The sequence below is a fragment of the Psittacula echo genome (assembly GCF_963264785.1).
Source record: "Psittacula echo genome assembly, chromosome: 2".
NCBI classification, from domain to species: Eukaryota; Metazoa; Chordata; class Aves; order Psittaciformes; family Psittacidae; genus Psittacula; species Psittacula echo.
In genome coordinates this window covers 25,421,102-25,435,266 of record NC_137737.1, presented here as the reverse complement: position 1 = coordinate 25,435,266, position 14,165 = coordinate 25,421,102, and the positions used below count along the sequence as shown (strand labels likewise).

The 14,165-nt window shown below is 39.6% G+C and overlaps 1 protein-coding gene across 3 annotated transcripts in view; it reads right to left on the bottom strand.

Annotated features, from left to right (window-relative positions):
* The window catches only part of CNOT10 (CCR4-NOT transcription complex subunit 10), a 34,482-nt gene continuing 20,317 nt past the window's right edge, over window positions 1-14,165 (bottom strand). For 2 of the 3 annotated variants that reach the window (XM_080611903.1, XM_080611901.1), the window contains 7 exons: window positions 13,765-13,941; window positions 11,179-11,259; window positions 6,073-6,186; window positions 4,098-4,228; window positions 3,592-3,839; window positions 1,721-1,796; window positions 1-280 (listed from right to left, as the gene is read on the bottom strand). In XM_080611903.1, coding sequence (XP_080468029.1) covers window positions 126-280; window positions 1,721-1,796; window positions 3,592-3,839; window positions 4,098-4,228; window positions 6,073-6,186; window positions 11,179-11,259; window positions 13,765-13,941 — 982 coding nt within the window. In that variant the 3' untranslated portion in view covers window positions 1-125. The remainder of the gene's footprint in view (window positions 281-1,720; window positions 1,797-3,591; window positions 3,840-4,097; window positions 4,229-6,072; window positions 6,187-11,178; window positions 11,260-13,764; window positions 13,942-14,165) is intronic. The other variant, XM_080611902.1, reaches the window with a different exon arrangement.

Below are 14,165 nucleotides of genomic sequence, written 5' to 3'. Positions count from 1 at the left end.
CCATGTTTTATTAAAAATTTACATAAATGAACACACTCCAGCAACTGGGGTATGCAGGTGTCATAGGTTAAAAAACTATACAAAATCCCAAGCCCTGGTGGGTAGGGCAGCTGCAGGTTGAAACCTCACTTCCTTTGAACAGTGGTAAAGGGCGGCATCTGAATAGGCTGGATGGAGTGCACTGGCTGAAAAACGGGCTTCTTCCGCATGTCCGAGAGTGTCTTCAGAGAAGGGAGAAGCTGGTTTCTCTTGATGATCTGCAGTGCCAGCTGTGTGTTACCTACAAGACAACTGCCGATTAAAGAAAAATCCAACAAAGCCAAGTGCCTTTGTATGACCCATAAATCACTTTTTTCAGAACAGAGCCCTGGGCCTAGGCCACACAATAGTGATAGTCTTCCTATTCAGTGAAATGCTGACATGGACATGAAAAGCATTAGACAAAGCTAAATTTGAAAAGATAGATAGTATTGCTTGGTTCTGCCTACTCTTAGTGAAGGCATCAAGCTTTCCCCTCAGAGCTGGAAGATCCCAGAGCACCTTCTAAATTCCTGAACAGCACCTCTCCCATCCACACAGCAAGACTCTAGATCTCACACAAAATGCCCCCACAATGGGATGTTATAGACAATAATGCAAATGTCAAGAGGGTTTATAAAACATGCTTTTAAAATAATCTGATTTTCAATTGCATGCATGGCCCATCAAATAAACACCAATGTAAATGGAAAACTTTTTGTTAAACCTATAAAACTGTAGGGGGAAACCTGCTACATTCTGAAAAGAAAGAACATTTCTCCCTCTTACCAAGTACTTTCACTGAAGTTTTTGTTTCAGAAGAGATATACTTTTCTGTTGCCATTTATAGAACAAAAAAGAATGCCTGTAGCTCCTTTTGATTATATACTTTCAAAGGAGAGATGTAAATCCCACTTTCTGCTCTCTTCTGCTCTGTACTACTTTGTTGCAGAAACAAAGGTTTCCAAAATTCCAACTTAGAAATATCTCTGTAAGAAAAGCTTTGTAGAAGTCTCAATTCTGAATACAAATGCTCAAGTGCACTGCCTGCCTGCAATGCAAGTCAACTGAAGGGAAAGAAGCACACTGAACATTTCATAGCGTGAGGACATTAAGCACCAAGGGGCACAGGTCCACAACCATGACAATGTCAGTAGCACAGCTGCACCAGTCTGCTCATGCTGCAGAATTGAAGTGCGAACTTTCCAGTTCCCCATTATATAGTTAGTTTGGGTTTTTCTTCCATGCAAACACAGTGAACCTTCAAAAAGAAGGAAGGGTTTCAGAAGAGAGTTATGAATATTACAAGCTTTGCTGGAGTACTTCCTACATAGGCTTTGACATGGCTTCTTTGGGAAACCTGGTTTGCAGTTGTCTTTTAATGAAAAGCCTTTCAAACCCTCTTTATAGTATAAACCTCATCACAGGTTTTACTGAGCCTATCCAAGATGTCTGATTCCTGCACAAAGCATAGAAGCATTCAGCTCTGAAGATGAATGTTTAGGAAGTCAAGAACAGGATGGCAATAAACTATGGAACTGAGGGTGTGGATACCTGTATCCATAGCAGTGTAAACCAAAGATAGGACCTAAAGGGTATCATTCAAAATATTGGCACAGCTCTATAAAGACTAGGAATGACAATTACTGCCCGCCTTCCCTTGTATCCTATGTCCAGGTTGGTAGAACATTCCCAAACTTACCATTCTGTAATTCAAGATACACAGCCAGCAGAATAGCCTCCGGAGGGATCTCTTTGGGGTGGATCAGCGAAGCAGCCTTATTGAAAAAGAAAAGGATGGGGAGAAAAAGTGCTTGAGAAACACCCAGCTCAAAGAAAGTGCCCCTTGACAAGACTGTTACCACCATCTGAGCTAACAAAAACAAGTAACAATTCCTAAACTAAAGACTTCTTCAAACTAATGCACTCCAGCAGGTTTATGCATGCAAGGAGAGAAGATAATCTGTTTCACACTAGTTAGCAGGACCATCTGCTATATGGTTAATATGAATCTGTAATTCTGTCGTGGTTTAAGCTCAGTCCTCACTCCCCCCGCCCTTTCATCCTCCCTCTCCCGGAGGGATGGGGAGAAGAATGGAAAGAATGTTAACTCCCACGGGTTGAGATAAGAACAGTCCAGTAACTAAGGTATAACACAAACCACTGCTGCTACCACCAATAATAATAATGATAAGGGAAATAACAAGGGAAAAGAATACAATACCACCTGCTGACCGATACCCAGCCTGACCCGAGCAGTGATCTAACCCTTCCAGGTAACTGCCTGCAGTTTACATCCTGGGCATGACGTGCTGTGGTATGGAATATCTCTTTGGCTAGTTTGGGTCAGGTGTCCTGTCTCTGCTTCCTCCCAGTTTCCCTTCCTCCCTGGCAGAGCATGAGACTCAGAAAGTCCTTGGTCAGACTAAACATTTGAGCAGTAACTAAAAACATTGGTGTTATCAGTGCTGTTCCCAAGCCAAAAGTCAAAAAAACAGCACTGCACCAGCTACTAAGAAGGAGAAAAAATGACTGCTACTGCTGAACCCAGGACAAATTCCTAGGCCAATCTATTATGGTTTCCTGGTGAGATGACAGGTGAAGAAGGTAACCTCCACTTCTCCAAAATTCAGAATACAAAGTTAACAGGGACTGCTCATTAGCTTTCCAATATTTTTGGCTACAAAGTCAAATTCATTAATTTATTGTAGATACAGACACCTAATATACTGTACATCCACAGATGGCCTTACACTCCTTTGGGCTTTACACATTTGCTGCAGAGGCCAAACCCAGACACCTGCCTAATCCTAAGAAGTCTTGGGAGAAAAAAGACGAAGACAACTCGCTTAACCAGTTGAGAACCTCAATGAATTTGAATCTGTTTACTGCACAACTACTGTGAAGTAATTTGGAAGACTCTTGTTTCAGTTTGCATCTCGACAAATCACTTGAGCAGTCTTTCCTGACAGACAGGAGTGGCTGCAAAAAGAGACAAACATCATCATTGAAAGAGATGGTCCCAGCCATAAGAAAGACCAAATGAGCCAGGCTAAGTGAAGACAGAGTTTCAAAAGCAGTGCTTGAGAACTCTAGGGACAAGAGGCAGTCAAGGAACGTACCTCCAGCAGCACTGCAGTATGTTCTCACAGTCCTAAAGTTAATACCTTAGATGGTGAGTTAAAACTGGTAAGAGAGAAGTAAACTCAAGGCCCTCAAGAACTTCCTCCTCTGAAATATAACAATTACTATTAGGGCATTAAGAAGAAAGAACAACACACACACAAACAAACAAACAAACTTGGAAAAAGTGAAACGGCTTCCATATTGCACTGTTTTGATATAGCCTAGAAGAAAAAGTGGTATTGAACTATTTACACAAGAAAGAAATTTGGAATCCTTCATTTTACGTTACTAATAGAGATCGGTTCATAAAGACAGAAGAGAACCACCATCTAAGCGAAGTCTGCAAATAAACCTGGGCTATAGAATCATCAGGATTTGCTGATCTAAATGGCACTTTGAAGGAAGCATGTTTGTCCCTGAAGCTGTCTTGAGATTTGTTTTTCATACCTGATGAAGACACTTTCGAGCTTTGTCATATTCACTCCTCAAGCAGTAAGCACTTCCAAGGTTAAATAACATCATTGTTCGTGCAGATGTGATTGAACTGGGGTAACACTGTGGGGTCTGCTTGCCAGCTGCAATTAAAGAAAAAGAAACTACATTTTTATTCCAAACTGGCCAAGTAACTTCCTGTACTCTATGCAGTGGCTGGTACTTACAAGATTCCATTGCCTCATTCTCTCCTTTGTCTGACCCTGCAAAGAAAAAAGAAACACAAACCCCATCATGTTCTGTGAGCTTTTTTAAAGCTTATTACAAAAAGAATATAAAGATACAAATTTACTTCTTTCTTCACAGTCTGGCATTAAAGAGGGAAATTCTATCAGTTTGCTCAAGAATTTATGTCACTTAAGGCAAGGTGTCTCAATCATCATTGTATTTGTATATACAAAGTTACAGCAGGAAAGCAACGGAAAGCATAACCAGTTCTAATGAAGTGTAGGTTCATTAACCTTGATCCTGCTCATTTGAAGAGATCCCAAGGGAAACATCAGTGACATTCTCCGGGTTCAAATGAGTGATGGCATCAGATATTCTGTCTAAAGAGATGAGAGCTTCTGCTGCATACAAATGCCCAAGAAACCTGCAACAGCAAAGGGTTAGGTACAAATGTCAGCTTAACAACCCCCACAGTTTGTTATGTAGGACAAACTGAATGCAGATTTTAATGTGAGCACATGAAAACTATTACTTGAAACACCTCAGTGGAAGTTAGCTTGCTTAGAAAGTATTGTCACAATACCCAGTTCTGCCAGTTACTGCTTTTAGGTGCTAATGTTGTTAAAAACATCTGCACCTGAGTTACAACCATTCTTGCACAGGAATTGCCAGTTCACCAAGACAGTACCTTGGTATGGCTTTATCTCAGAGAATTAAAAAATGAATCCTTACAAAAAACACCCCAGGATATGGATACTTGTATAATTTAAGGTGTTAAGTGACCTTCCATTCAATAAAAATCAAATTAATTCTCTGATATAGCTACATATCTAAGAACAGCATCTATACAGGCCTGTCCATGGGGCACAAACACCTTTCCAACTGCAGATTTTGCAAATGATCTAAGCAAGTCTAATGTTTGACACTTGCAGAGTTCAGCTCAGCTACTCAGCAGCTTTCCTTTTCAATTTTGGAACAGAAGGAATCCTGTCAGTCAATCAAGAGCATAGTTTGCAAATATTTAATCTGAAACAAAAGTTGAGCAAAAAATCTTCATGCTTGTTCTATGCAGTTGTAAACAGTACACTTTAAACTGACTGCACAGTTGGTTGTAATGAATTACAAAATAACCAGGTAGAATATCACTCAGTCATCCCAAATAAATTCTGCAATTTGGATCTGATCTAGAAAACATAACATTCTACATGCAAATTATTTCATTTAAGAAAACAGGAACAGTTCGATATTCCCAGTATGCACGAAAGTTTTGTTTCCTGGGACCAAGAGACATGTCTCTGTTTTTCCAAAGCAACTGCCAGCTAGCATTTCTTGCATTACATAGTGGTAACACTGCCTTCATGAAAGTATGTGTACCTTGTGAACTCCTCTAAAATCTTGCTCATACAATGACTGTGCACAAAGATGAACTCCAGCAACAGTCTGGAGCATAGGAGCCAAGACTTTTATTGGTGTGATCCATTTTACAGTATGCTGCCAGCATATAAAAATAAGCACAAGTTAGCTTGCTTTCTGTAAATACATTACCAGTTTTGAAAAATAGTACTACAATAAATTTTATTTAATTATTATTTAAATTTTATTTAATTTTATTCTGTGTATGATATAGGAATTAAGTGTACATACAAGGTCAGAAGGATGGAGCTAAAGCTGCTTAAAGAGATATATGGGAACTGGTGGGTAGAAACAGAATGAGCTTTGAATATCCTCCCAAAAATACAGTGTCAAATGAGAACTGAGAAAGTGAAGAATGGAACCTATAAGCACAACAGTAGCAGAGAAGTGAAAGTCTTACACACCCAAAATCTGGTACTCTACTAACTGAGCAAACCTTACCGTCTGAGGCCATAGTTTCATAAGGGAGCTTTTCAGCAGCACGCTGGTTTGGGCTGATGTCTACCCCCAGGTGCTCATTCCTGCCCCTTGTGCTGTGCCAGCACCAGCACGTGCAGCCCCACAGTGAATAAGGACAGAGACCAGATGGTCCTGCCACTGCTGGAGATTAACAAATAGCAACAAAAGCAGTGATAGACTCTGAATTACATGGAATTCATACACAAAGGAGGGGACTCACGTTCCTGCGTGTCAATGAACATTTAGTCAGGGCTTCAACAAGAACAGGAGCGGGCCAAGCAATTCTTTGCATCAGATACAGAACTGGCAAGCAGCTACAGACATTGGAAGCTTCAACTCTGAACTCTCCAGCAAAAAGCAGGGCTAAGAAAGAAGAAACGACCACATCAGACTTACTTAAGAGACCCTGACAGCTTTGGTTGCTGAAGAAGTTTATCTGCGTGATTCAATGCCATAAGGTTATCACCCAAAGCCAGAGCCACGTAAGCACTACACGCAAGTATTGAGCACCTGGAAGGAAAAAGAAAAAACAAAAATAAAAAAAAAGGGGGGGAGGGAAGCCAATATGTTAAATGAAGAATTCCGCAATTCCAAATGCAGCTGTTAATGTCTTGAATGGTGAAAAAATAAATCATGAACTTGCAATAATGCCTTTGCATCAATCTATGAAGGAGCTAGTGTTCTATTATCTATGGCCTCAATCGCATTCTCTGAATTAAGAGATACATATGTTGTGTTCTATAAACCAAGGGTCACCACAGTCTGCTCAGTCAGATTTTGCAATCTGGACCATAAGTAACAGATTAAAGAACGATGGACCTCACCACATATTTTTATAATTTTTCTCAGGAATGGTTTCCCCTTCTCACTCTCTTTTTATTTGTTTGGACTCAGATTTGTACTTGCCCACCCTCCCCTCCTGCTGCAGCAAAGAGTTGCAGATTTGTAGATTTCAGCAAGGTACAATCTCTAGACACATAACAGTAATCAATGAAGTTGTAGCGCATTTCACTCTTGTATTCTACAATGTTTGCACACAGGCACACAACAAACACTGAAGAATTTGGCATTTCCAGTTTTGAGAGCTGTAACCTGCTGCCAAGACTCCGATTGATCTGTGGCATTTTGTTGCCATCACAGACTTATCTTTCCAAAACCCCAAAATCTCTGGCAGATTCTGTAATAAAATCTGAACTACTTGCGTTTTCCACCTTCAAACAGTAACTCTATGCCAGGATGCCATTATTAGGCCAAGCTTCACACTTTGTAACAACTGCCCTCTCCCTACCCAAACACAGCACTTGAGGTTATTTTCCACTTGGTAAGACACTATTCAATGCAGGCTGCCTTGTCCTAAAGGCACAAGCCTGTGCCTGAGAAACCTTGCTGTGAGCAGACTGTCCTTCTCCAGGGAGGGAAAGCAGATCCTCTTAGTAGGGTCTCACGTTGGGAGCAATGGGAGGAAAGCCTTCGACTCTCCCGCTGGTAGGTGGGCTATTACCGTGCCAACCTTCTGGCAACTGTCAAGCCCATTTTCGGTCTAGCAGTAAGTCATGTAATTCGTGGCAGGACCTGGGGTTCCTTTATTCCCCTTTCCCAGGAGGCATGCTCCTTAATTACACACAAGCAGGATAAGAAGCTTCTCCAGTATTTCTCCCTACCCCCCACTTCCTCTGCACTGGGCCCAGATGTCACATCAAATCTGAACACATACAAAAGCTTGAGAGAGGGACAGGAAAGCTTCCCCAGCTCAAATCTCAAACCTAAAATATTTCTGAAAGATTGTGACTGGGGAGGGGAAAGGAATGGGGAAATTTTTTTTTCTTTAAATCTCTGTAATAAGTCTGTTCCTAAACAGCCTCTTTTCATCTCTGTCCCAAGGAAGCACAGCTTTTAAATCAGCAGAGATGGAAAGCATCACCAGTTAAATACAAGTCAAGGCTTGCAGAGTTGGTTTCTGCTGGCCTTTATACCAATAGGTATCTTCTATTTCCCACAACATTTTTACAGCCTTTTTGTACTTCTGAAAGTGTGAACTCAAACACAAGACACACTCCAATCACACAACAGTTAGTCCAGCAAAACTGAAACCTACTCCTCTGCTCTAAAGACCTGTCACTGTTTAAGCCTTGTAAGAGCTGGCAAAATTCTTCAGCTACAGCCATCTAAAGAAGAGGAAAACATTCAGGTTTTCTTCCCTGCAGTACTCTTTTTGCACACTTGGATCCATTGTTGGAACAGCTAAACCAAATGCTCAGGAGACCTGACAGCTAACCGGAGCAGAAAAATTGCACAAGGGAAAAGACAAACTAGTTTTTCACCCTGGTCAGGATTCTGACAAAACTCCACAGGTCACCTTTGAGCATGGCAGACTTCCAGCATCACTGAGCCTCCGCATGCCCAAAATAAGACTGCCCTTGCACTAGGAAAAAGAAAAATGTTTTCTTAAACTGTCAAACAGCCTCTTGTGTAGGTCTAGGCAACAGGATTTGTCAGCCCACACAGACTGAAAGCTTACAGAACTCAAACTCCCTGTCTGACTTGGCTTATTTCTCAGGCAAAGTGCAAGCCAGAGCAAATCTAGTTCTTCAAAATTTACTATGAAGACATCAAAAATGGCACTTCTAAACTGTTCAGAAAGCATCACTAATGTGAGATAATTTCTACTAGCTAACTGAGCACAACAGTGGCTATAACCTCTCTGCTTTTTATCTTTCAACACAGCCAATACTATCCAAAATTTTAAGAAATACAGAATGCAAAAGGTGCTTAGTCAAATGTGGAAATTCAGCACCAGCAAAGGGGAGATGGGGAAGAACTATGAAGTGGCTGAGAGTGAGGAAGAAGAGAGATAAACAGCCATGGGATGATTAGCATTCTGAGCTTTCAGTATTGTGACAGGGCCAAACAGCCCACTGCAACCTTTTAAGTGGACAAAAGAGGCAAAACTGGGTAGCTGGGGGGAGAAGAGACAAGGTATATCAGTGGGTAATTGTGGGCCTTACAGTATTAACCTGTGAAATTATCAGCAATGTCAGTGACTGTCCTGGAATACCATATACAATACTAAGGTATGCACACTTCAACAATATGTAAGTAAATAAAATAAAAAATAATGATGGGCTGGAGATGGCCAACAGAAGAGTCAAAAGAAAGGTGGGGGAAGGTACAATTGGATCATATGGCTTACAGCAAGGGTTTGCAGTCCATCTCTCTTCAGGACAAAGCAGGTGATCAAACTATTCCTTCATCTCTAGCTGCTTGGTAGGGGAAAATCAACATTCTCACACAAAGTTGTTCAATTCAGGGAGAAAAGGGCTATAACCAGGGCTGTTGCTAGCCATCTCAACTTTCACAATACAATCCACAAAATTTCAAATTTAGTAGCCCTGTGGTCTACCAGACCTCCTGTACTCTTGATATATCCTAACAGTGTTGCGTTGTTGCGGTGTGCTGAAACATACCACAGGCTGACAGTAGAGCAGAGGAACTGGCATCTCAGAGGATGAGAAGCAGCAAGGAGCAGAACTGTTTAGAAGAAACTGAGAAGAAAAACCTGGAGTTTCTACTTCCTATGCATCAATTCTTAGCAATGCTTGGTGTCCTCAGACTTCTGCTTGGTGCTTTTAAAACCTTGCTTAATTACTTAATTACTGTTTAATGTGAGAACAGTCTGCTCAACTACCAAACAATACATATGACACACAAGCTTTTTCTAGATGGTATTTTTAATTTTTAAGAACTATTTAGACGCAAAGTCTTTAAACTCTTAGGAGGATGTGCACCTGTACAAAATGATGCAAAAGAAGCATTTGAGTTGCCTATTTCAGTTCTAGAAGCAAGAGGTTTTTATAATCCAGTGACTTAACAGAAAAGAACTGAATTGAATAGACACCTATTCCTCAGGATAATCCTTGCCACCATTCAGTATTTTTTCTTAATATTCCCTGACTAGACAAGAATTTTCATTTTCTCACTTAGCTCCTTAGTGAACAAGTCTACATGAATACACTAACATTTGAGCATAACGTATTTTGCTTTTCACAGCTGTCTACAGAAACTTAGAAGTAGTTTTAGCAGAAGCATTCTAGGGATGTCTGGTCCTCTGCATTTAACCACCAAAGCCAGTATTACAAAATATTAAATTAATGATTTTCCTTTCCTTATATGATGTTCCTTACCAGAAGCTGTGTAATTCTTGCTAAACTAATAAGTTTCTCCTGACATGTTGTCAGGTTTCATCAGTATATAACAACAGCTGATTGTGAAAGAAAAGACTATGTATTAAAAAAGAAAACCACAAAGTGACACCATGTAATTTTGACATGCAGCAACCACATTTTCAACAGTCAGGAGGGAAAAAAAATCCCAAACCAAAACCACAACCACTGTTTTTAATCCAGTGCTTTCTATTTGGAGTAGCATGCTCTTGTACCACTTCAAAATAAATAATTAAGGTCTCAGTGATGTCTCCTTACAGATTCCTGCTAAATTGCTTTCAAATGAATGCAAGTAGATTTGCTACACATAGTGGAGCAAAGCAAAGGTTAAGCTGGTCATTATAAAACACAGGTTACCTGGGGTTAGGCTGGAACAGAGTGTTTACCCAAGAGTTTAAGTGGGAAATTACTGTATGCTTTGTCCATAATGGAAACTTAAAACAGATTTCTTTTTCCTAAACAGGTGGACACTTTATAGTAAGAGAGATTTTCAGCAGGCTGGCAGCCACCTGTAATAATTAACATTGCCAGCAAATGATAATCTTGTTGGGGAAAAGTAAAGGGTTTCCAGATAACATGATACTTATTTAGACACATGGGAGTTACTCTGTTTGGAAAGCACTCAGACTACTGAACAAGTAACTTAAGTATCTCTGAGAACATGAAAAAAAAATCTACAGTCAAATTTTACCTATGTTCTTCCATGGTGAGGAAGTCAAATGCCTAGACACCAGCAACTCTTCTTTCTCTTAAATGTAAACTATTGATTTACTGCTGCTGAAAGGAGCACCATTCTCATCTGAAAGCAGCATAGCTGCTTTCACCACTTCCTTTTCTTTTTCCCCATCAAACAAGTATACAATGTTGTGGGGGCTGAATTCCAAACTAGTCTTATCAAGGCCTTAAAGAAAAAAGCTACCACACAGTAATTCCACCCATTCCACCTACCAGAATAGCCATGGTCATATTTTTAGGCTTGTCATTTAAGGGACTTAGTTTTTTATTTTTGCACAACATATAATGCTAAGCCTATAACTGTGGGATCAAACAGACAAATCCACTTTCTGAATTGAAATTCTGGATGGTTTCTATTTGTTTGAACTGAAAGCCCAGAAGAAAGGAAGCACACACATTTGAAAAAAGGCATCCTTAGATTAACAGCTACAATTCAGTGTTGCAAGTCCCTAAACAAAAAACAAAAAGCTAGGAATGACTCCAGAATCATAGCACAGTTTCATATTTTGTAATAATATTTTATAATAATAATATATTATTTACTTGCCTTAAATTTTCTAATTCTTGTTTCTTCAAAGGCGAAGAAGGTGGAGCTGCAATGAATTTATCCCCTTCATGACTTTTATTGCTGGAATAAAAACAGTGTATTAATTATAAAGACTGACTAAATAATCAATTAAAAAATTCTTAGTGCAATAAGCATCAATATTTATTCACTCCATTTAAAGGACAGCAAAAATCCTATAGCCTAAAAAGCAGGGAAATGAAGCTACGCGGAAATTGAGACACATGCTCTTATCCAAACCATCCTATGTGAGAAGGAAGAAGAAAGACATTTGCTGGGAAGGATTTGACTGACAGACCAAACAACCCACACCATTCTCCACAGCCTTGAGTTATTTCTTTGAAGTTCAGTATAGGACAAGAACTTTAAACTGGAAAGACACAGAACTTGCTGCATTGGTAGCCTCTCTTCTGTTTTAGCATGTAAGAAAAGCAGTAAACTAGTTCTCTCCCCAGATATCTTAAAAGCTACTTACATAAAGATTCTAGAAAGATAACACACAAAGTTATGCACCTTACTTTAGACTTCTAGCTGCACTTAATTTTTAAAATTATTTCAAAAGAGTCTGTCCACTTAACACGAACTTTTAAACTGATGCAGTTTCGTATCTCCTTATTACAAACAGGTAACTCCAACTTAGACCTTCAAAACAGAAAGCAACAGACTCCAAGGAAAACTGTACTCAGTGCTGTTGTAGTGTATATACTTCATGGCTTTGCCAAAAATTAGATTAAAAAGTACCCTTAACTATTGAAAGTGTTCACTGTTTTTTGTGGCTAAGCTTCTTTCTGCCTCAGAATCAGCCTGCTCAATTGGTGGGATTTGCTCCAAAAGCATCCTGCTCAACTAGCGTGATTTTCTTCAAATGCCTTATGCATTTTACTCATCTCTCATGGAGGTTCCTCTGTCAGAAGTAACAAATTCCTAGGGAATCTTTCAGAATGTGACACACAGATTCAAGAACAGCCAGCTTTGTTGCTGGATATTTTGAAATTGGCAATGAGAACTGAAAGATACGAGGGAAGCTTTTCTATTGTTGCTGTTGTGTTGTTTTTTAAGCTGAAGAAGCATCTGCTTTTAAAAGCAGAAGGCAGTAAAGTATCTTCCCATATAGCACATGTTTTCCTTTCCTCATTCCTACAAAACCAAACACCACCACCCTGCAACCAAAACAAAAAAGGAGGTCTTGTCTGAGTAAGGGTCACCATTTTGTTTTCATCAGTGCCCCTTAGTGGGCCCCATAAGCTTAAAATTGACCTCTCATTTAAACCTGAGAAGCTTCATCTCAATGGGCTGCATATAGCTTGCCGGAGAAAGTTAGTTCACAACCTCCAACCTCGGTAAGGTAAGAAGAAGAAAGCAAACAAACAAAAAACCCCGAAACATTCAACCACAGAAACCCCCAGATTTTTATAAGTCATTTAGTAACTTGTCAGGAAAGACTGTCATTGGGACAAGAACGTTACAGAGAACAGTGAATAGACTTTAAATATGGTTGTAGCAGTAACAGCCACCAGCCCCTAGCCATAGCCTACCTCCAGGCAACCTCAGAATAGAGAGGCTGTGTCTCTCATACACTGCACATATGCTGTGCTGTGCCTATGCAACACAGCATATGTGCAGTAAATCCTGGCAGGTGACAAATTGATCCTTCTTAAAATTTATCTGTACTTGAGTCTGACAAAAACAGCTTGGGTATTTTATTACTAAGTAGTTCAAGTTGTAACATAGCCACTTTTCACAGATTAGTTATTGTAACTCCTCCCTTCTCAAAACAGTCATTAGTGAAAGCGCAGGCTATGGCCAGGAAAGTTACTCTACAGAAAGAAGTTTTGGATGCATCAGGATAAACACGCACAAAAAAAAAACAAAAACAAAAAAAACCCCTCCAAACCAAAACTACCTTCCTGCTATTTAATGTTTACATTTGACAAAAATTGCCTACAAGTTACTTTTTCTGGATCTTTAAGGAGAAAAAGAGCTTAAGAAAAAACTTTTTTGTAAATGGCAATTTATTACGCAATAGCTCCATGCCGCTTTCCTACTTATCTTCCAAATCTAGTTTCTCATTTCTAGTCCAAAACAAGCACAACAAAGCATACTAGGGCTGAAGAATGTCAAATCAGATAATGAGGAAATGTTTACAACTGAGTTGCCAGACATTTATATATTGAATCAGGTACATGGTGCACATGCACACACACATAAAATCACTGTAACGTGTGAAAGTTCATTTATAATTAGAGAAATACCACTACGCACAGTGGAAGGGTATTGGAAACATAACATTTGCACCACTGAAAAAAAGATGGCCAGAGAAAAAATGAATGTCACTGTCTCACTGATTAAAGTTGTTAGGAATGGTAGGAATTAACTCAGTTTTGTAGTCTTGAACTAGCATTCCAGCAATTAAAACAATGAGCAGCTAAACAATATCCTTGGATATCCCAACACTGCTGAGAGAATTTACATACATGTTATTTTTTCTGCTGGCCAAACAGAAGAGGTAGCAGACACGGACTGTCAGCCCAGAGACAGAAATAAAGGTTTATATGTAATTCTGTTTACCTGCATGCTTCACTGCTTTCACTGTTCTCTGTATTTCCCCCCAGCTGATTACTAGTTTTAGATCCATTTTCTTGCTTTAGCTCCTGCTGATCTTCTGGGAGCAGCAGCAAGGCATTTCTTAGACAGATTGCTGCAAATTCCATACTTGCTACAGGTATTGCTGAGGACTGGCCATCGCTTAAAGAGACACAGAAGTTAGCCAACAAATAGCAATCCTACTAAATTAAACAGTAAAAGCAGAGCTCCAGGAGATCTGCATGCAGAGAAAACTTTATCCTAAAAAAAATTAAATCATATTAAATCAATATAACAAATTTAATTTATGAAGGTGTATGTACCTTGCTATTCTTATTTATCAAAAGTATACCATGATGCCCAAATAGAGTGAGGATACTCAAAAA